This window comes from Martes martes (assembly GCF_963455335.1).
Source record: "Martes martes genome assembly, chromosome: 17".
Classification (NCBI taxonomy): domain Eukaryota; kingdom Metazoa; phylum Chordata; class Mammalia; order Carnivora; family Mustelidae; genus Martes; species Martes martes.
The window spans coordinates 56,114,890-56,132,348 of NC_137905.1; the positions used below are offsets into that span (position 1 = coordinate 56,114,890).

Sequence of the window (17,459 nt, forward strand, 5' to 3'; positions counted from 1 at the left end):
CACGTTCAGAAAAGTCCTTACAGTGGCATAATACATAAGTTAATGAGGTTCTGGGTGCCACGTGACAAAATCCACATGTACTTGGTAAGTCTAGGTCCACTGCATCCTTTGGTTTTATTTTATTTATTTATTAATTAATTATTTATTTATTTGACAGACAGAGATCACAAGCAGGCAGAGAGGCAGGCAGAGAGAGAGGAGGAAGCAGGCTCCCCGCGGAGCAGAGAGCCTGATGCGGGGCTCGATCCCAGGACGCTGGGATCATGACCTGAGCCGAAGGCAGAGGCTTTAACCCACTGAGCCACCCAGGTGTCCCGCATCCTTTGGTTTTAAAGAAATAATATGAACAGAAATATGACGGCACTGAGAAAGCGCTTCTGTTCATGTCAACAAGAAAACTGGTCTTGGCTTTGGGACTAGAGGGCTGCCCAGCACTGCTTGGAAGGATCATGAACCAAACACAGCTTGGGGCTTACCCTGGGGCACGCCTCTTGAGGTTGCTTCGGTTAGTTCACCATTAAGTGTCCATCTTTGTGGCTTGTATCTTGTGCTCCTTTTCTTTCTTTTTTTTTTTTAAAGGTTTAATTAATTTATTTGAGAGAGAGCAAGAGAGAGCATGAGAGAGAGAATCTCAAGCAGACTCTGTGCTGAGCAAGGAGCCCGACATGGGGCTCAATCCCAGGACCCTGAGATCCTGACCTGAGCTGAAACCAAGAGTCAGACGCTTAACAGACTGAGCCACCCAGGTGCCCACCTTGCGCTCCTTTTCAAAAATCCCTCTGTCTATGGGGGGCCTCACCCAACAGCAACCAATGGGCTTTTCTGGGGAACAATCTTTCTATTTGTGGGGTGCCATCCAGAATCCCGTAAGTGGATAGAACAGGACCACCAGCCCATAGATACAGGTCATGTTTCAAGTCAATCCATACTAAAGTCACACTCCAGATTTTGGGAAAACCCAGCCAGTAATTCTTGAGAGGCATGGAAGCAAAAAAGCAGATCTTTAATTTTATTACTATGGATTATGAGCCAAGGACGCGGAGTGACCCGTTTTCCACAAGACCAGTCATTCCACCATCTTAATGCACGTTCTCCTTCTTCTAGGGCTCCGGCTGTCCTCCTTCACCTGCCGCACTGCACATTCACAAGATCCTGGGGCTCCTCGGCGGAGGACAGCGACTGCCTCAGGTAGAGATCAGCATGGCTCCCTCCCTGGGGGGGTCTTTCAGTCTTTGGGGGAAAGAGTTGGGCTTTTAGAGCTTAGCTGTCCAATATGGTACCTACAAGCCGCATAGGGCGACTGACATTTAAGTGAATTAAAATTACATTTAACTTAAAACGCGGGTCCTCAGTCATACCGGATGCATTTTGCGTGTACAGTAGCCACACGCAGCCAGGGGCCGCTGCATCAGATAACACAGCCATAGGACGCGTCCTTTACTGCGGCAAGTCCTACTGGACAGCCCCATTCCGGGAACGGCTGTGGTCTTGGGGAGGATGAGGGTTTTGACTCTAGTTTGAATCATACAACACTACTAATGATGACTGGTACCAAGAACAGTCATTGCAAATGTATGGGGTTGGGAATAAGGACTCCCATCCCGTAAGAGTACCTATTGGTTGTGTTAATATCACGCTATTTTAAAAACAATTTTATTGAGATATAATTCACATACCATGAAATTCACCTAACAGAGGTGCGCCATTTGATGACCTTTAGTGAGTGGATCTGTGGAATGAGGTAGCCCTTGCCAGAATAACTTTTAGGACATTCGTTACCAAAAAAGTTCCCTTTGTGCCTGTGTGGTTATACCCGCCCTCCTGGGTGTGGTTATACCTGCCCTCCTGGCTCTAGCCACAGCCGTCTATTGAATTACTCCCTCGGGAGAGTTTACAGGAATGGGACAGTGGACAGTCTCCTGTATCTGGCTCTTTTCATAACTTAGCTAAGTGGTTTTGCAGTGTATTCATTTAGCACATGGATCTTTCACTAGTTTCTTCCCTTTTTGTCGTTGTTGTTGTTGAATAGAATTACACTGTATGGTGAGGTACCCCACCATATTATCACGTTATTATAATACTATTATTATCAACAAGTTGCTAATCAATGCCATTTACCCAACATTTAACATAGACTAGATTTGTTCATTGATGGTTCATTTGTGAACCTGTGAACTATGTTTTTCTATACCTTTTAAAAAATATATATGTATCTCAATGAACGCCATGGACATAGATATTTTTCAAGTACAACAGCGAACAGTTTGCACCTTTTGCTAATGCCCCTTTTTACATGCTTTGGCATACAGAATGGACCAAGCAACCTCTGTGTCCTATGGAAAAATGTATAAATGTCACCTGATAGTTGCTCTTAGAGGTAATGGTAATTAATGTTAAATCACAAGTAAGCAGTTTTTTAAATAGAAAAAGTTGATCGATATACATCGATTAACATTCGTTAATCAATGCTTTCACGCCATCCACCTGTTGTTTTAAAACTTGCCAGAAATTCCAGCAAACCCTTTATGTTTAGTGTGTCACTGGATTCACACAGGCCTTTTCATGGGGGATTTTGATCCCCATTAGATAAGGGAGGGAATAAAGTGTCCAAATCACAGGGGTTTCACGAGTTGTCTCAGACCATACTGGCGGCAAATAGTAGCCATGGGGAGTTGGAACCCAGCTACTGTGAGATACAAAGCAGGTGTTTCTTTGTTGAATTATTGAGATATAACTAAGGTGTAGCATTATATGTGGTTAAGGGGGACCATGGGTTGATTTGATACATTTATATATTGCAACATGATGTCAGCTAACATTCTCCATCCTGCTGCATAATTACCATTTCTTTCTTGCAGTGAGAACAATTAAGACCTAGTCTCTTAGCAACTCTGAGGTTTATAATACAGCGTTGTGAGCTATAATCACGGTGTTGTGGGTCACATCCCCACGACTTAACTTATCCACTAGTTGCAAGTCTGTACCCTTTGGCCAACATCTCCCCAGTTCTCCCACCCCTGGTAACCACCATCCTACCCTCTGTTTTGATGAGTTTGGTCAAGGCACATGCTTTTTAAACACAATGTTAATTGGCCTCTTGTCAGTCATGTGAACTGAGGGCATCCAAGTAACCAGAAAATGGGCTAAACCAGGAGGCAGACGGGGTCAGCCTACGGTGCTAAGTGACCTTGTGGGGAGAGCTCACCGAGACAGGCATCCTCTCCAGGTTGGATAAATCTGCATGTGTGTAAAAGGGAAAAAAAAAATCAGGTCTCGGTTTGCGGGAGTGACACTTACTCTTCCATCCCACGATTCCCTTGTGGCTTCTTCCCTTACCACTCACCCGTAGCCTCCGGCTTGGGAACTTCAGAATGGCTGGTTCTAAGAGACAGAAACACATTAGGGATCTGAAGACTGAGGGAGAGGACAGGGCTTTGGAGAGAAGAGGCACGAGAATCCCAGAAGGGCAAACGGGGTTCCGGAGAAGGGAGGGGCACAAGATTCGTCAGGTATATCTACCTCTTGGTGGATTCTCCATGTGACGAATCTACAAAACAACAACAGCAACAAATGCGGAGGGATTTGTACAACGAGAAAATCCGTCACTTCATTCCCCTTCCCCAGTGTTTAGAACTGGGACTTCCCTGGGGTGCCTGAGTTGCTCAGTCAGTTAAGTGTCTGGCTCTTGATCTCAACTCAGGTCTTGATCTCAGGGCCATGAGTTCAAGCCCTGCGTTGGGCCCCATGCTGGGTGTGAAGCCTATTTATTAAGCAAGCAAGCAAACCAGTGCTTCCCTGAACTCACCGTGCTGGGTGCATCTGTTGATGAAGAAGACGGCGAGGAAGAGGATCGAAATGGAAAGGCAGCTGAAGGTGGCAGCGAAGATTAATCTGTTGGCTGGTGGGGGAGGAGCAGGTCATAGAATCAGTTTGGCTCCTGAGACACCCTGATCGAGTTCAGCCCCACAGGTGCGAGGAGTCAGATACCCTGGCTTCCAGAACTTGCTGCTACCACTTCTGAGCTGGGACTTCCAATGACTATGGGAATTTCCTTAATCTCTCCGACTCTCCATTTCCCTCTTCAAAGTGAGGATAAGAACAGTCGCCATTGGACTGGATAGCAGGGGGTTAACTGGATGGGCACTCACAGAAAGGGCCTCACCCAAGGGAAATCCCTAATAAACCTTTCAGCCGTATCAATAATTCTGATTATTTATGGTGAGCCTCTCCGTGGTAGGGGCTTCACACGTTCTTCTCATCTTGACAGGAAGCACACGAGATGGTGGGAAGGCAAGCTGGTACAGCCACTTGGAAAAACAGTGTGGAGGTTCCTCAAGAAGTTAAAAATAGAGCTACCTTACAACCCAGCAATGGCACTACTGGGTATTTACCCCAAAGATACAGACGTAGTGAAAAGAAGGGGCACCTGCACCCCAATGTTCATAACAGCAGTGTCCACAATAGCCAAACTGTGGAAGGAGCCCAGATGTCCCTCGACAGATGAGGGGATAAAGAAGATGTGGTCTATATACACAATGGAATATCACTCAGTCATCAAAAACATGAAATCTTGCCATTTGCAATGACGTAGATGGAACTAGAGGGTATTATGCTGAGCGAAATAAGTCAATCAGAGAAAGACAATTCTTGTATGTTCTCACTGATATGTGGAATTCAAGAAGCAAAATAGAGGAGCATAGGGCAAGAGAGGAAAAAATGAAACAAGATGAAATCAGGGAGGCAAACCTTAAGAGACTCTTAACTCTAGGAAACAAACTGAGGGTTGCTGGAGGGGAGGTGGGTGGGGGGATGGGGTCACTGGGTGATGGGCATTAAGGAGGGCACGTGATGGAATGAGCACTGGGTGTTATATAAGACCGATGAATTACTGACCTTTACCTCTGAAACCAATAATACATTACACGTTAATTACTTGAATTTAAACAAAATAACATTAAATTTTAAAAAGAGAGAAACATACAAGATAGCTTTACTGTTCCCATTTCATTCCAACCTGAACAAAATATGCAGAAATTAAGGGAATTGCTCAGAGTCCACAGCTGGGACGGGTAGCTCCGTGCTGGCCTCTGGGTGTGGAAACACCAGAGAAGTGACCTCACACTCTGGGGAGACGTACATTTACCCCCGTCACTGCGACGCTGCAGAGAGAACAGTAAGTCCCATCCCAGAGGAATGAAAGTCCACACTCAAGAGTTCAAGAGTTAAATGGTATATGTACTGGGATATTATTGAGCCATAAAAAAAGTAGAAAATCCTGCTGTCTGCAACAGTGCAGATGCATTATGCTGAGGGGATGAGCCAAACAAAAGCAAATACTACCTGATTAGATTCTACTTAGGCAAGGAATCTGAAACAGAGAAAAAAAAATCTTTCAATTGAACTTGTAGAAGCTGAAGTAGAGTGGTGGTTGCCAGGGGCCGAGGAGGGTGGCGGGTGGGGAGGTGGGGAGAGGCTGGTAAGAGGCTTCCGGCTTTCGGTGAACAGAGGAGTAAGTCCTGGAGGTCCAACCATCACGTGCACACTTTGGTCCGTTACACCTCCCGAAGGGGGGTAGGGAGAGGGGCAGGATGAGAACAGGGAGCTTGAAGAGCTGAGTAGTGGTGGAAAGCACTGGCTTCAAAGCACAGAGTCTAAAATCTGACTCAATGTGTAGGAATGAGATTGTAGTGATAATGATTATTTTCTCCCCCCATCTCCCACCCACACCTGTCTCCCTCTGTCACGGAGGATGCCAGCGCTCCTCCACTCCCTTTGCCATTTTTATGCTCTCTGGATCATGGTTTCTTTCACTTTCCAATGTGAACATTTGCATCTCGTTGTCAGGAGACTGCCAGGAAGGACCCCAAATGCCTCGGGATCTCGTATCCGAGGGACACCTCTTTCCCAAGACCGCCTGAAGCCCCTAGCCCGGCACACTGCAAAAGACACCAGGGAGGGACATGGATATCACACTCTTGCTCAGTCCTTTTCTTCTCAGCCCTCTTTCCCCGGCACCTCCTACACTGTCACTTTCACACTAATACTTCTTTGAATCTTTCGGTGGGACTGAATCCAAGAGACCCTCAAAGCAGCAAACTATCAATGCCTCTCCGGGAGCCTAAGAACGCAGGGTGGGACCAGCTGCTCCAGACATCAGCCCTGCTTCCCGTTCATCTAGCCTTGGGTTTCTCTCCCGCAGCCCCTCACTAGAAGGGAGAAGTAAACCATCACAAGACTTTCCCCTTCGTACGGCGCCACAACCCGCTGATCTGCGTTCACCCTGAGACATCCACGTTTCCTGGCCAAATTTCCCACCGCTCTTTACCAACTGCTAGAATAAATTAGCAAGGGTCTCTGGTGTCGGCGTGAAGGAATCACAGGGAGTGGTGGGATAAAGCTGGCCACCGGCGTAAATGAGGCCTCAGGCAACAGAGAGGAAGCCGGGCCTTGTGTGCACATATGTGACCCTCTGTACGGGCCGGGAGCATCCTATCTGTGCTTTAAGACTGTATTCCATTTAGAATTGCTGCGGTATAAATTTGAGCTCAGAAAGTACATCTCAAGAGATGATCTACACACCCACTAGGATGTCTATAATAAAATGAAAGGGAAATAAGTATTGGCAAGGATGTGCAGATATTGGAACCCACATGTATTACTGGTGGGAATGTAAATTGGTGCGGCCACGTTGGAAAACAATTTGGCAGTTTCTCAAGAAGTTAAACATAGAGTTACCATATGTCCCAGGAATTCTACTCCAAGGTAGATATCCAAGAACATTGGGAGGAGGAACTCAAACAGGTGCTTGCCCCCCGCCTCCCAGAGCTCAGAGTAGCATTAATTGCGATACCTGAGAGGTACGAACAACCCAAATGTCCACCATGGGGGAGGGAATGGGGAGAGACTGCTGATGGGGAAGGAGAGTCTGTTTGGGGGGGATGAGAATGTTCTGGAATGATAGAGTGGCGTTGGTTGCACAACCTTGTGAATGTGCCAAATGCCACCAAATTGTGTACTTTAAAAGGCTGGATTTATGGGATGTGAATTATAAATCAATACAAAAGAAAGAAAATAAGTAATGCGAGAGCCAAAAAGAAGAATGCTCCTCTTCCTCCTTCCCCTCGCGCCCGTCGCTAGACTTCCCGCCTTATTTCTGGTACTTCCATGGTCCTTGACTGGATCTGATATCAGATTTCTCCCAGAAAACATTCCTGGTGTGACGTATGTTCATAAGGCTGGAGTAGAGCTCATTCCCCAAGTCTGCTAATACCGAATGAAAACACTTTCAAAGGCTATTACTTATTTTGCAAGGACATTTTGGAAGATACCTTAAAAAAAAAAAAACAAAAAACGTTGTTCTAGCATAGACTCTAATGACAGCCTTGGACAATTTTGGCTCGTTGGAGTAGATTACAGGGAGGTTATGAGTTGCAGAAATTAAGGATGAGTAAGCAACTAGATGCCAACTTACATTATATATTTGGCCATTAAAATCTGGATGAGCTGTTTTCATCCAAAGATGTCAAAAGTTCTAACTTTTACAAGCATTTCCGAGGATAGACTCAGTCAACTCCTCATGGAAAAGCAACATCAGAGGAAAGTAACTTAATATTCACCTGTTTTTGAGAACTCTAAAGTTTTAGCAAATCCTTGATCACACACATTCCCAAAGCACCTGGGCTCCACGGGTCCCCATCCTGTTGCCCAAACCGGACACACAAGCTCATCCCCAGTCTTCACAAGACTCCACCACAGTGTTTCACTACGTAAAAAGACAAACGACGCACCTCTAACTGTTTTACTCATCGGCTTCTCCTTAACCCACAAGGAGCTTGGGGAATCATCTTCCCAGAAAGGCAGTCATCTTCCCTATCACAGTGAGAAACCAAGCATCAAAGTTCTTCTGTGCCTTTTAACCAAAGGGGACTGCCTGCCTCATGAGGTACATAAAATTCGGAAAAATATCTCTCAGATTATCTTACCATTTTTTACTCCCGTAGCTCCACGTCCATCGTGGACATCTAGAAAATAAGATGCAGTGGGGGGGGGAGTCAGTGATTGAGTGGAAATCTTGGGGACGTAGGTCCTCTTACTCTGCTTATGGACTCTAAGCCCCCTTTGGGAAGTGGAAAATGTCTTTCCCATTTCCCTTCCCCATTTCCCATTTTCCTCTTGGGATGCTCACTGGGTCCCCAAACCAGAGCCATAACATTAGATGGCTCTTTTTTTTTTTTTTTAAAGATTGTATTTATTTATTTATTTGAGGGGTGAGGAGAGGCGGAGGGAGAGAACCTCAAGCAGACTCCATGCTGAGCACAGAGCCTGACACGGGGCTCGATCTCACGATGCAGAGATCATGACCTGAGCCAAAATCAAGAGTCAGATGCTCAATGACTGAGCCTCCCAGGCACCCTCAGATGGCTCTTTTTTGTACTCCTGAGTTTCACATGATTTTTATCATATTATGTTTAATAACAAAACATTTATAAATGATCTCACTAATTTTACCCCTTCCAGTCCTATTCCTTGCCAGTCTTCCCTGTCCCAGGAGGGAGCACCACCGTTTTACAAATATTTTCTCCCATTTGGTAGGTTGTCTCCTCATCTTGATGACTGTTTCTTTTGCTGTGTGGAAGCTTTTGGCCTGATGCAATCCCACTTGTTTATTTTTGCGTTCATTTTCTCGTGATTTATGGGTCATATAAAAAAATCATTGCCAAGGTTGTGTAAAGGAGCTTTTCCCGTTTTCTTCTTGGGGTTTTATGTCTTGGGGTCCTATGTTTAAGTCTTTAATACATTTTGAGTTAATTTTTGCGAATGGCGCAAGGTGAGGGTCCTGGTTCATCCCCTTCATGTGGTTATCCCATTTTCCAACATCATTTGTTGAAAAGACTGTCTGCGCCCCATTGAGTAGTTTTGACTCCCCGTTAAATATTAGTTGATGTGAGGGTTTAGTTGTGGGCTCTTGACTCCGTTCCATTGATCTATGTGTCTATTTTTATGCCAATGTCACACCATTTGGATTACTATAGCTTTTTTAAAAAATTGTTTTATGAACTTCTGTTATTTTCATAGGTTATGTAATAGCTATTCAGTAGCCTAGAATCCTTGCTATCACATTACAGTTTTTAAAAAAGATTGTATTTATTTATTTGACAGAGAAACAGAGAGATCACAAGTAGGCAGAGAGGCAGGCAGAGAGAGAGGAGGAAGCAGGCTCCCCGCTGAGCAGAGATCCCGATGTGGGGCTCGATCCCAGGACCCTGAGATCATGACTGAGCCGAAGGCAGAGGCTTAACCCTCTGAGCCACCCAGGCCCCCCATAGCTTTGTAGTATAGTTTGAAATCAGTATGTACAGTAGCCCCACCTTTATTCTTCTTTCTTGGTATTTCTTTGGTTATTCAGGATCTAACAGGTTTTTTGGTTGAGTCTTTAGGATTTTCCATGTATAACATTACATCATCTACAAATAAAGACAGCTGTCCCTCTTCCTTTCCAGTTTGGATGCCTTTTACTTCCTTGTCTTGCCTGATTGCTCGGGCTAGGACCTCCAGTACTATGTTGAACAGGAGAGGTAGGAGTGGACGTCCTCGTCCTGTTTCTGTTCTCAGAGGAAAGATTTTGACCTTTCGCCTTCGAGTACGATGCTAGTTGTGGGTTTGTCATGTATGTCCTGTCATGTTGAGATGCATTGCTTTTATACCTGATTTGTGGAGAGTTTTTAATCTTGAAAGGACATTGTGTTTTGTCAAATGCTTTTTCTGCCTCTATTGAGATGATCATAGTCTTTTTTGTTTCATTCGTTAACATGGTCTATGACATTTACTGATTGTGTACATCGAACCATCCTTGCACCCCAAGGATAAATCCCACTTAACCATAATGCAAGATCTTCTTAATGTGCTGTTGAATTTGGTTGCTAAGGTTTTCTTGAGAATTTTTGCCTCTGTGTTCATGAGGGACATTGCTCTGTAGGTTTCTCCCAGTGTCACTATCTGGCTTTGGTATAGGTAATGCTGGTCTCATGAAATGAATGTAGGAATGTTCCCACATCTTCAATTTTTTTTTTAAGTAGGCTCCACACCCAACATGGGGCTTGAACTCATGACTCTGAGATCAAGAGTCACATGCTTTACCGGCTGAGCCAGCCAGGTACCCCCACATCTTCCATTTTTAGTAAGACTTTGAGAAGGATTGGCATTATTTCTTCTTTAAATGCCTGGTGGAAATCACCAGTGAAACCATCTGGTCACTTTTCTTCATTGGGAGGTTTTTGATTATTGAGGCAATCTCCTTATCTGTTATCGATCTGTTTAGATTTTCTATTTCTTCATGATTCAGTCTTGGTTTATAGACTTCTACAAAGATTCTCTTGCCCATAGGTGATTGCCCAAGTCTCCAGGTGCTTCTAGGCCATGGCCAACAGGACCTGGAATTAATTTACAGTCTCCTTCAGGTTCCACAGCTGGTACTGAGCTCTGTCTGCCTATTACTCAATGCACAGGTGGGTGAGATTCCTCTCGGGTCCCTTGCGGTGTGGTGCCAGATCCCACAACTCCCACAAAGGCACTTTGGTTTGTGGATGGATGCCAAATTTCTGTTGTTGAAGTGGAGGGTCAGAAATGAGGGATGTCTTATGCCGTCCTGATAGTATGGATTTTTCTTGTTTTCTCAACTTGTAGCGGCTCTGGGAGTTCTGTTTTCAGCAGAACAATAACAATACAATTGGGTCTGTTGTAGGCAATCAGACATCAGAGTCTCATACTGTGACCTGGAGTCATCTCAGGGTCTATGTTGAGTAAGAGGGAATGTTTAGGACTGATCCTGGAGAGGCCAAAGCAACATGGGTGAAGGGAAGGACCAGGAATTCCTCTTTTCCAATGCACCTGGGGACATTCTTACCCATCTTTCTATTAACCATAGATTTTATTTTCTGAATTTGACACTTTGATATCTTGGGACATTGCTGACCCTGCAGAGATCTCCCACCAAGGGTATCCACTTCCCCAAGCACACCCCTCAGGTGCAAACCAACCATTCCAGAGCTCACACTACCAACCACCTCCTCTATGGCTCTCACACTCTGGGTCGACATTCCCTGTCAGATACCAGACAATCAGGGACAACCTCTCTACACCAGAGCCTATCTTTTTTTTTTTTTTAAAGATTTTATTTATTTATTTGACAGACAGAGATCACACGTAGGCAGAGAGGCAGGCAGAGAGAGGGGGGGAAGCAGGCTCCCCGCTGAGCAGAGAGCCCGATGTGGGGCTGGATCTCAGGACCCTGGGATCATGACCTGAGCCAAAAGCAGAGGCTTTAACCCACGGAGCCACCCAGGCACCCCACCAGAGCCTATCTTAAGTCTGTTCCTTCCCACAGAAACCTCAGTAAAGACTCTTGCCCAGTCTTCCTCCTCCCTCTGCTTCTTGACTGTCCTTGGTGCTTCTCTATGTGGTCCTGCGTGGCATGGCCATCCCCCTCTTCTTGGGAACTCTAACAGACCTCTCTCTCTCTCTCTCTCTCTCGATTTTATTTATTTATTTATTTATTTGAGAGCAAGAACGTGAGAGAGAGCACAAGCAGGGGGCAGGGTGGGCCAGAGCGAGACGGAGACGCAGGCTTCCCTGGGACGATCTGAGCTGAAGGCAGACACTTAACCCACTGAGCCATCCAGGTGCCCCCAGACTATCTTTTTCTCAATGGCAATCATCTCTTCATCTTTGGCCATACTCTACCTCAAATTTTCCATTAATACCTACATTCTTTTTTAAATTATTTATTTATTTATTTATTTATTTGACAGAGAGAAGGCGAGCACAAGCAGGGGGAGCAGCAGAGGGAGAGGGAGAAGCAGACTCCCTACTGAGCAGGGAGCCCGACATGGGGCTTGATCCCAGGACCCCAGGACCATGATCCAAGCTGAAGGCAGACGCCTAACCCACTGAGCCACCCAGGTCCCCTAATAACTATATTCTAAAACACTCCCACATCCACCTCGTTAATCCACACTCAGAATCTCTGATGAGAACCTTTCCCCACACTCACTTCCTATGTCCACCGTATTTTACACTCAAGTGGCCACGTCTGTCCATTTCCCGGACTTTTCCTCGCCCAGCCAGGTCCCATCACAGCACAGGAATATATGCCTCAAGCACAAACCTGAGGCAGCCTTTCTCACCTCTGACCTTGAGCTGTACGTATTCGCTCTCCCCTGACCACTCCTGGGAGACCACTGTCTTGTAGGCGCAGAAGTACATCCCAGCGTCCTTCGGCTCCAGGTGAGTAAGGAGGAACTCAGCCTTGTGTCCTGTGGACCTCTGCTCCTGCCTGTACCTGGAGTCCTGCAGCTTCCTCAGCACGAATGTCACATTCCGGAAGTGAGACTGGCACCTCAGGGTCACGTTGCCTCTGTATCCAACCACTAAGCCGGACAAGGCACTGAGGGAGGGCTTGGGAAGCGTCTCTGGAAAGAATTCAGAGTTAGTCTGACTCTTCATCATGACGACCACCAGTGCCCTCCCAGAATTCAGAGCATTAAAGAGAAAATCTGGGTGGCAGGAACAGATAGGGTTTATGCGAGAAAACTCACCATTCTTTATTTATTTTTATTTTTTTTTAATTTATTTATTTGATAGAGAGAGAGCGAGCGAGCACAGGCAGACAGAGTGGTAGGCAGAGGCAGACGGAGAAGCAGGCTCCCCGCCGAGCAAGGAGCCCGATGTGGGACTCAATCCCAGGAGGCTGGGATCATGACCTGAGCCGAAGGCAGCTGCTTAACCAACAGAGCCACCCAGGCGTCCTGAAAACTCACCATTCTTTTTCTCACCTTCAAAGCCCAGGCTGAGCCCTGGAAGAGAAACCCTCATGAGACATGGGTTGTATACTCATCCTTGAGTACATATCAGGCAGAGGACGCGTGGCTAATTTGTTAGAGATCTATCCTGTTTCTTGGAGGCACTTCCTTGGATTGATTTTTTACCTTTAGCTTATGTCCCGTTGTCTCTCATTCAGGAGTTACATTTACGTACAAAGTTCCAGCAGCCTTTACCAATTTATGATGTTGCTTTCAAGATCAGTCTTTCTTTCACCATCTAGACATCACTGCGCCTTTGCCTATATTTTCTTCTCCTGCTCCCCATGACCGCACTTTTCACCCTGGCCACTTAAATAACATGTGGTTATTTTACTGTGGAGTGTGAGCAGAGGGCTTCCTCCCTGATTCAAATGGAGAGAAGTCGCTCTCTCTGACAAGATTCTTCTTTTCGCAAGAAGTTCAAGACATTCGCGGTCCTCAATGCTCTTTCCACATGTGACTTTGATCTTCACAAACGTCAGGCCCCACCTCTCCTGTGTTCTGTTCTATGTATTTCATTCTGGGATAGGGAGGTCATCCCTTGGATGAAAATATGGGAAGCCTGTCTTGGGGGTCTGTCAAGCAGTGAAGCTAGAATGTCTCTAGATGTGAGAATATCTCAGAACATCTGGCCCTTGCTTAAACTCAGGGGTTAACTCACAACACAGAACCCCCCCAAGTTTCACCAAGAAAAAAGGTGCACTGAGGCCAAACTTGCAGTGACAGTGGTGGGATTTATAGGTAGGAAATCATCCTCTGAGTGGTCAGGGCATCCTAGGTCTCATGTTCCCTTTTCAGTCCTCCCCCAACAAACCTGTTTTTAGACTCATGTTGTGTTCAGTTCTGGTATCAGCCAATATTCTGCTCAAACAGTGACTGCCCCCCCCCTTTTAAAATAAGCACATAGATGACTTTAGTTCATTTTGCCTTATGAAACCCTAATGGAGAATGGGGTGTAAAGGTGAGAGGGAGGTTCTCTTTCTTTGACAAATAAAACTGTATATACTTAAGTTACACAACACGATCTATATGTATATACACATGCATACATAGAAAAATTACCACAATCAAGCCAATTAACACATCCATCAGCTCCTAGAGTGACCCTCCGTGTGTGTGTGCGTGTGTGTCCGGGATGAGAATGCAGAATGATTAACTAGGGTCTCCATGCTGTGCGTTGGAGAACTTGTCCCTCTTTCCTAACAAGGGACCACAGTGGACATAGACAAGGAGGACTGTCCACACAGAGGGAACTGTCATTGGGGCGAATACAGGATAACTTGAAAAAAACACATTTCTCAGGAAAGAAGTACAATGAAAACTCACCAATTACCAAGTGTCTGTCATTCGATGGACTCTTTACAGACACGGACCACTGACACACTTATACTTTTTAGCAGGTTCTTGGCGGGCCACTGTCATCTACCGTCTTACAGCTATGTGCTCTGAACAACGTCCAGCCTCATTGGGTGCTACACCTCCCACTGAGACAGGTAGTGGTGGGGACACGAGAAACCACAGCTCCCTAAAAACTTAGGTGAGGCTGTGGTTTATGATAAGAAATACACATTTGGTCTTTGTCCTGGTTCCTGGCACATAGCTGCTACCAAAGCTCTTGGAATTTTCTTAACCATGTTTTGTTTTGTTTTTTTTTAAAAGACTGTTTATTTATTTATTTTAGGAATCTGTACACCAAAATGGGGCTCAAACTAATGACCCCAAGATCAAGAGTCCCATGCTCTTCTAACTGAATGAACCGGACACCCGCCCTTGGAATTTTGCATTGGTTGGATGCAATATAAATGTCTTTCATTATGTTATGAAGTGACTTCTGGACCACACCTAAGGATGAGGGCTGGTTGCCAGGGGAACCAACCATATGATGGCAAGCTTGGAACATGCAATTCCATCTCCTTGACCTCTGGGAATGGGGGAGGGGTTGGAGATGGAATCAATTGCCATTGGCCAATGATTTAATCAATTGTGCTTATGTAATGAAGCCTCTATAAATGTTCAGAAGGATGGGTTCAGGGCATCTGGGTGGCTTAGTTTGTTAAGTGACTACCTTTGGCTCAGGTCATGATCCTGGAGTCCTGGGATCGAGTCCTGCTTTGGGCTCTCTGCTTGGCAGGGAGCCTGCTTCTCCCACTGACTTTCCCCCTTTTGTCCTCTCTCTCTCATCCTCTAGCTCTCAAATAAATAAAAATAAAATCTTTTTAAAAAATGGAGGGTGGTTTCAGAGGGCTTCCAGGTTGATGAACCGAGGGAGGTGCAGGGAGAGTGGTGTGCCTGGAGAGGACGTGGAAACTCGGCGCCCTTTCCCCACACCCGGTCCTCCACATCTCTTCCATTTGGTTATCCCTGAGTTATAGCCGTTTCTAGTACACTGGCCACCAGTATTCAGTATTTCTGTGAGTTCTGTGTGCCTCTCTAGCAAATTAACCAAACCCAAAGAGGGGGTCATGGGAACTCCTGATAGATAGCTGACTGATCAGGTGATGACCCAGACTTACCATTGGCATCTAAAACGAGGAGGAGGGAGTCTTGCGGGCCTGAGACCTTACGTACAGGATCTGATGCTGACTCCAGATAGATAGTATCAGAACTGAGTTAAATTACAGGACACCCAAACGGTGTTCAAGAATTTCTTGGTGGTGTCCGGGCCCCACCCCCACACATTGGAACTGGGCGCCAGAATCGATCTCCAGATTCCTGTTAAATTACGATTTAACAGATCCATTGAACGCAACATCTGGAAAGCTTAAAAATTGTATCTAAAGCATTCTTCAGATTATGTTATATAAAATATTCTCCTATTCTATTGTAGAAAGAAATGTTGTGGTGACACATCATGGATGGACCTTAAAAACATCATTCCTGGGATGCCAGGGTGGCTCAGTTGGTTGGGCCACTGCCTTTGGCTCCGGTCATGATCCTGGGGTTCTGGGATTGAGTCCCGCATCGGGCTCTCTGCTGAGCAGAGAGCCTGCTTCTCTCTCCGCCTCTGCCTGCCACTCTGCCTGCTTGTGCACTCTCTCTCTCTCTGACAAATAAATGAATAAAATCTTTAAAAAAATCATTCCTAGAGAAAGAATCCAGACATGAAAAGTCACATGTATGATTCCATTTACATGATAGATGCAGAATAGCTCCATTTAGAGAGACAGAAAGTGCATGGGTGGCATCCCCCTCCCCCCACCCCAAGGAAGGGGGATGGCGAGTGGCTGCTTTGTGGGTACAGCATTTCCTTTACGGGTGATGAAAACATTTTTGGTGGTTGCACAACATTGTGTCTAAATATCTAAATGTGTCTAAAATGCCACTTGATTGTCTACTTTAAATGGTTACTCAGGTGAATTGTATCACATTTTAAAATTTTTAATTAAATTAAAATTAAAAATTTTACGTAAGTTGGGTACATTTACATAAGTTGGGTACATTTACCCTCTGTACTAAAGTAGTATAGAGATCGAAACATCAGAAGTCCACCCGATATAAGAAGCGGAAATGACTAGTTGTGTTAGTTTAGGCACGAAACCTCCATTAAGTGTAACAGCGAATCTGGCTGCCCAAGCAGCCTGACCCAGGGATTCAGGGCTGTTAGGGTCTTTTCTCTCAGCTGCCATGTGTCATTCCCTCTGAGTATTGTCACGACAGGCCTGGGAGCCTGGAAGCAAGTCTGTAGGCAGCTGCAGTCTGGCATCTTCGGAAGGCCACCCTCAGAGGACCGAAATTTATCTGAATCCCAATGCTAGTCTGAGAATCTTCCTACAGACTGGACTGCCTTGCTAAGCATTATAGACCCACCCATGGAGTAATGATTAGTTGTGTCCTCCAGCAAGGTAGGTTCAAGTCCTAACCCCCAGCACCTATGAATGCGAACTTATTTGGAAATAGCATTATTTGGGAGTAGGCTAGTCCCATAATTCAGTATGACTGGTGTCTCCATAAAAGGCGGGGAGATATAGAGAGACGGACACAGAGGGAAGATGGCCATGTGAGGACATGAGGGATTGCAGCAAAGCATCTGCAAGAAAGGAACCCAAGGACTGCCTGCCATCCCCAGAAGGGAGGAGAGCCTGGAACAGAGTCTCCCTTGGGACCTCGGAGCCCTCAGAAGGAACCAGCCCTACTGGCACCTTGGACTTGGACATCTGGCCTCCAGAACTGTGAGAGAATAGATTTCTGTTGTTTTTTTTTTTTTTAAATTTATTTATTTGTTAGAGAGAGAGAGAGAGCAAGCACAGGCAGACAGAGTGGCAGGCACAGGCAGAGGGAGAAGCAGGCTCCCTGCCGAGCAAGGAGCCCGATGTGGGACTCGATCCCAGGACGCTGGGATCATGACCTGAGCTGAAGGCAGCTGCTTAACCAACTGAGCCACCCAGGCGTCCCTAGATTTCTGTTGTTTTAAGCCATTTGGTGTTTGGCACTTTGGGAAATGACTACGGGCAGGATGAGGTTAGTCTCTCAACTGCCCAACTTATTCTGCCCTACAGTAGGGGGCTCAGGGTATAGCCACACCTAAAGCTCAAAGCATTACCCAAAGGAAGGGCTGTATCTCAGAAGAAGGAGGAAGGAACTGGGGCAGATGACAAGTCCTGA

At 45.8% G+C, this 17,459-nt stretch overlaps 1 protein-coding gene across 1 annotated transcript; it reads right to left on the reverse strand.

Annotated features, from left to right (window-relative positions):
• Nucleotides 1–984: 984 nt before the first annotated feature.
• LOC308358432 (V-set and transmembrane domain-containing protein 1-like) lies at nucleotides 985–12,504 on the reverse strand (the record flags this gene model as incomplete). Its single annotated transcript, XM_080828611.1, has 7 exons — nucleotides 985–1,230; nucleotides 3,206–3,237; nucleotides 3,344–3,381; nucleotides 3,520–3,547; nucleotides 3,806–3,898; nucleotides 7,983–8,021; nucleotides 12,183–12,504. The coding sequence occupies 7 exons, from the start codon at nucleotides 12,502–12,504 to the stop codon at nucleotides 1,123–1,125; spliced, it is 660 nt and encodes a 219-aa protein (XP_080684737.1). The 3' UTR covers nucleotides 985–1,122.
• Nucleotides 12,505–17,459: the final 4,955 nt, after the last annotated feature.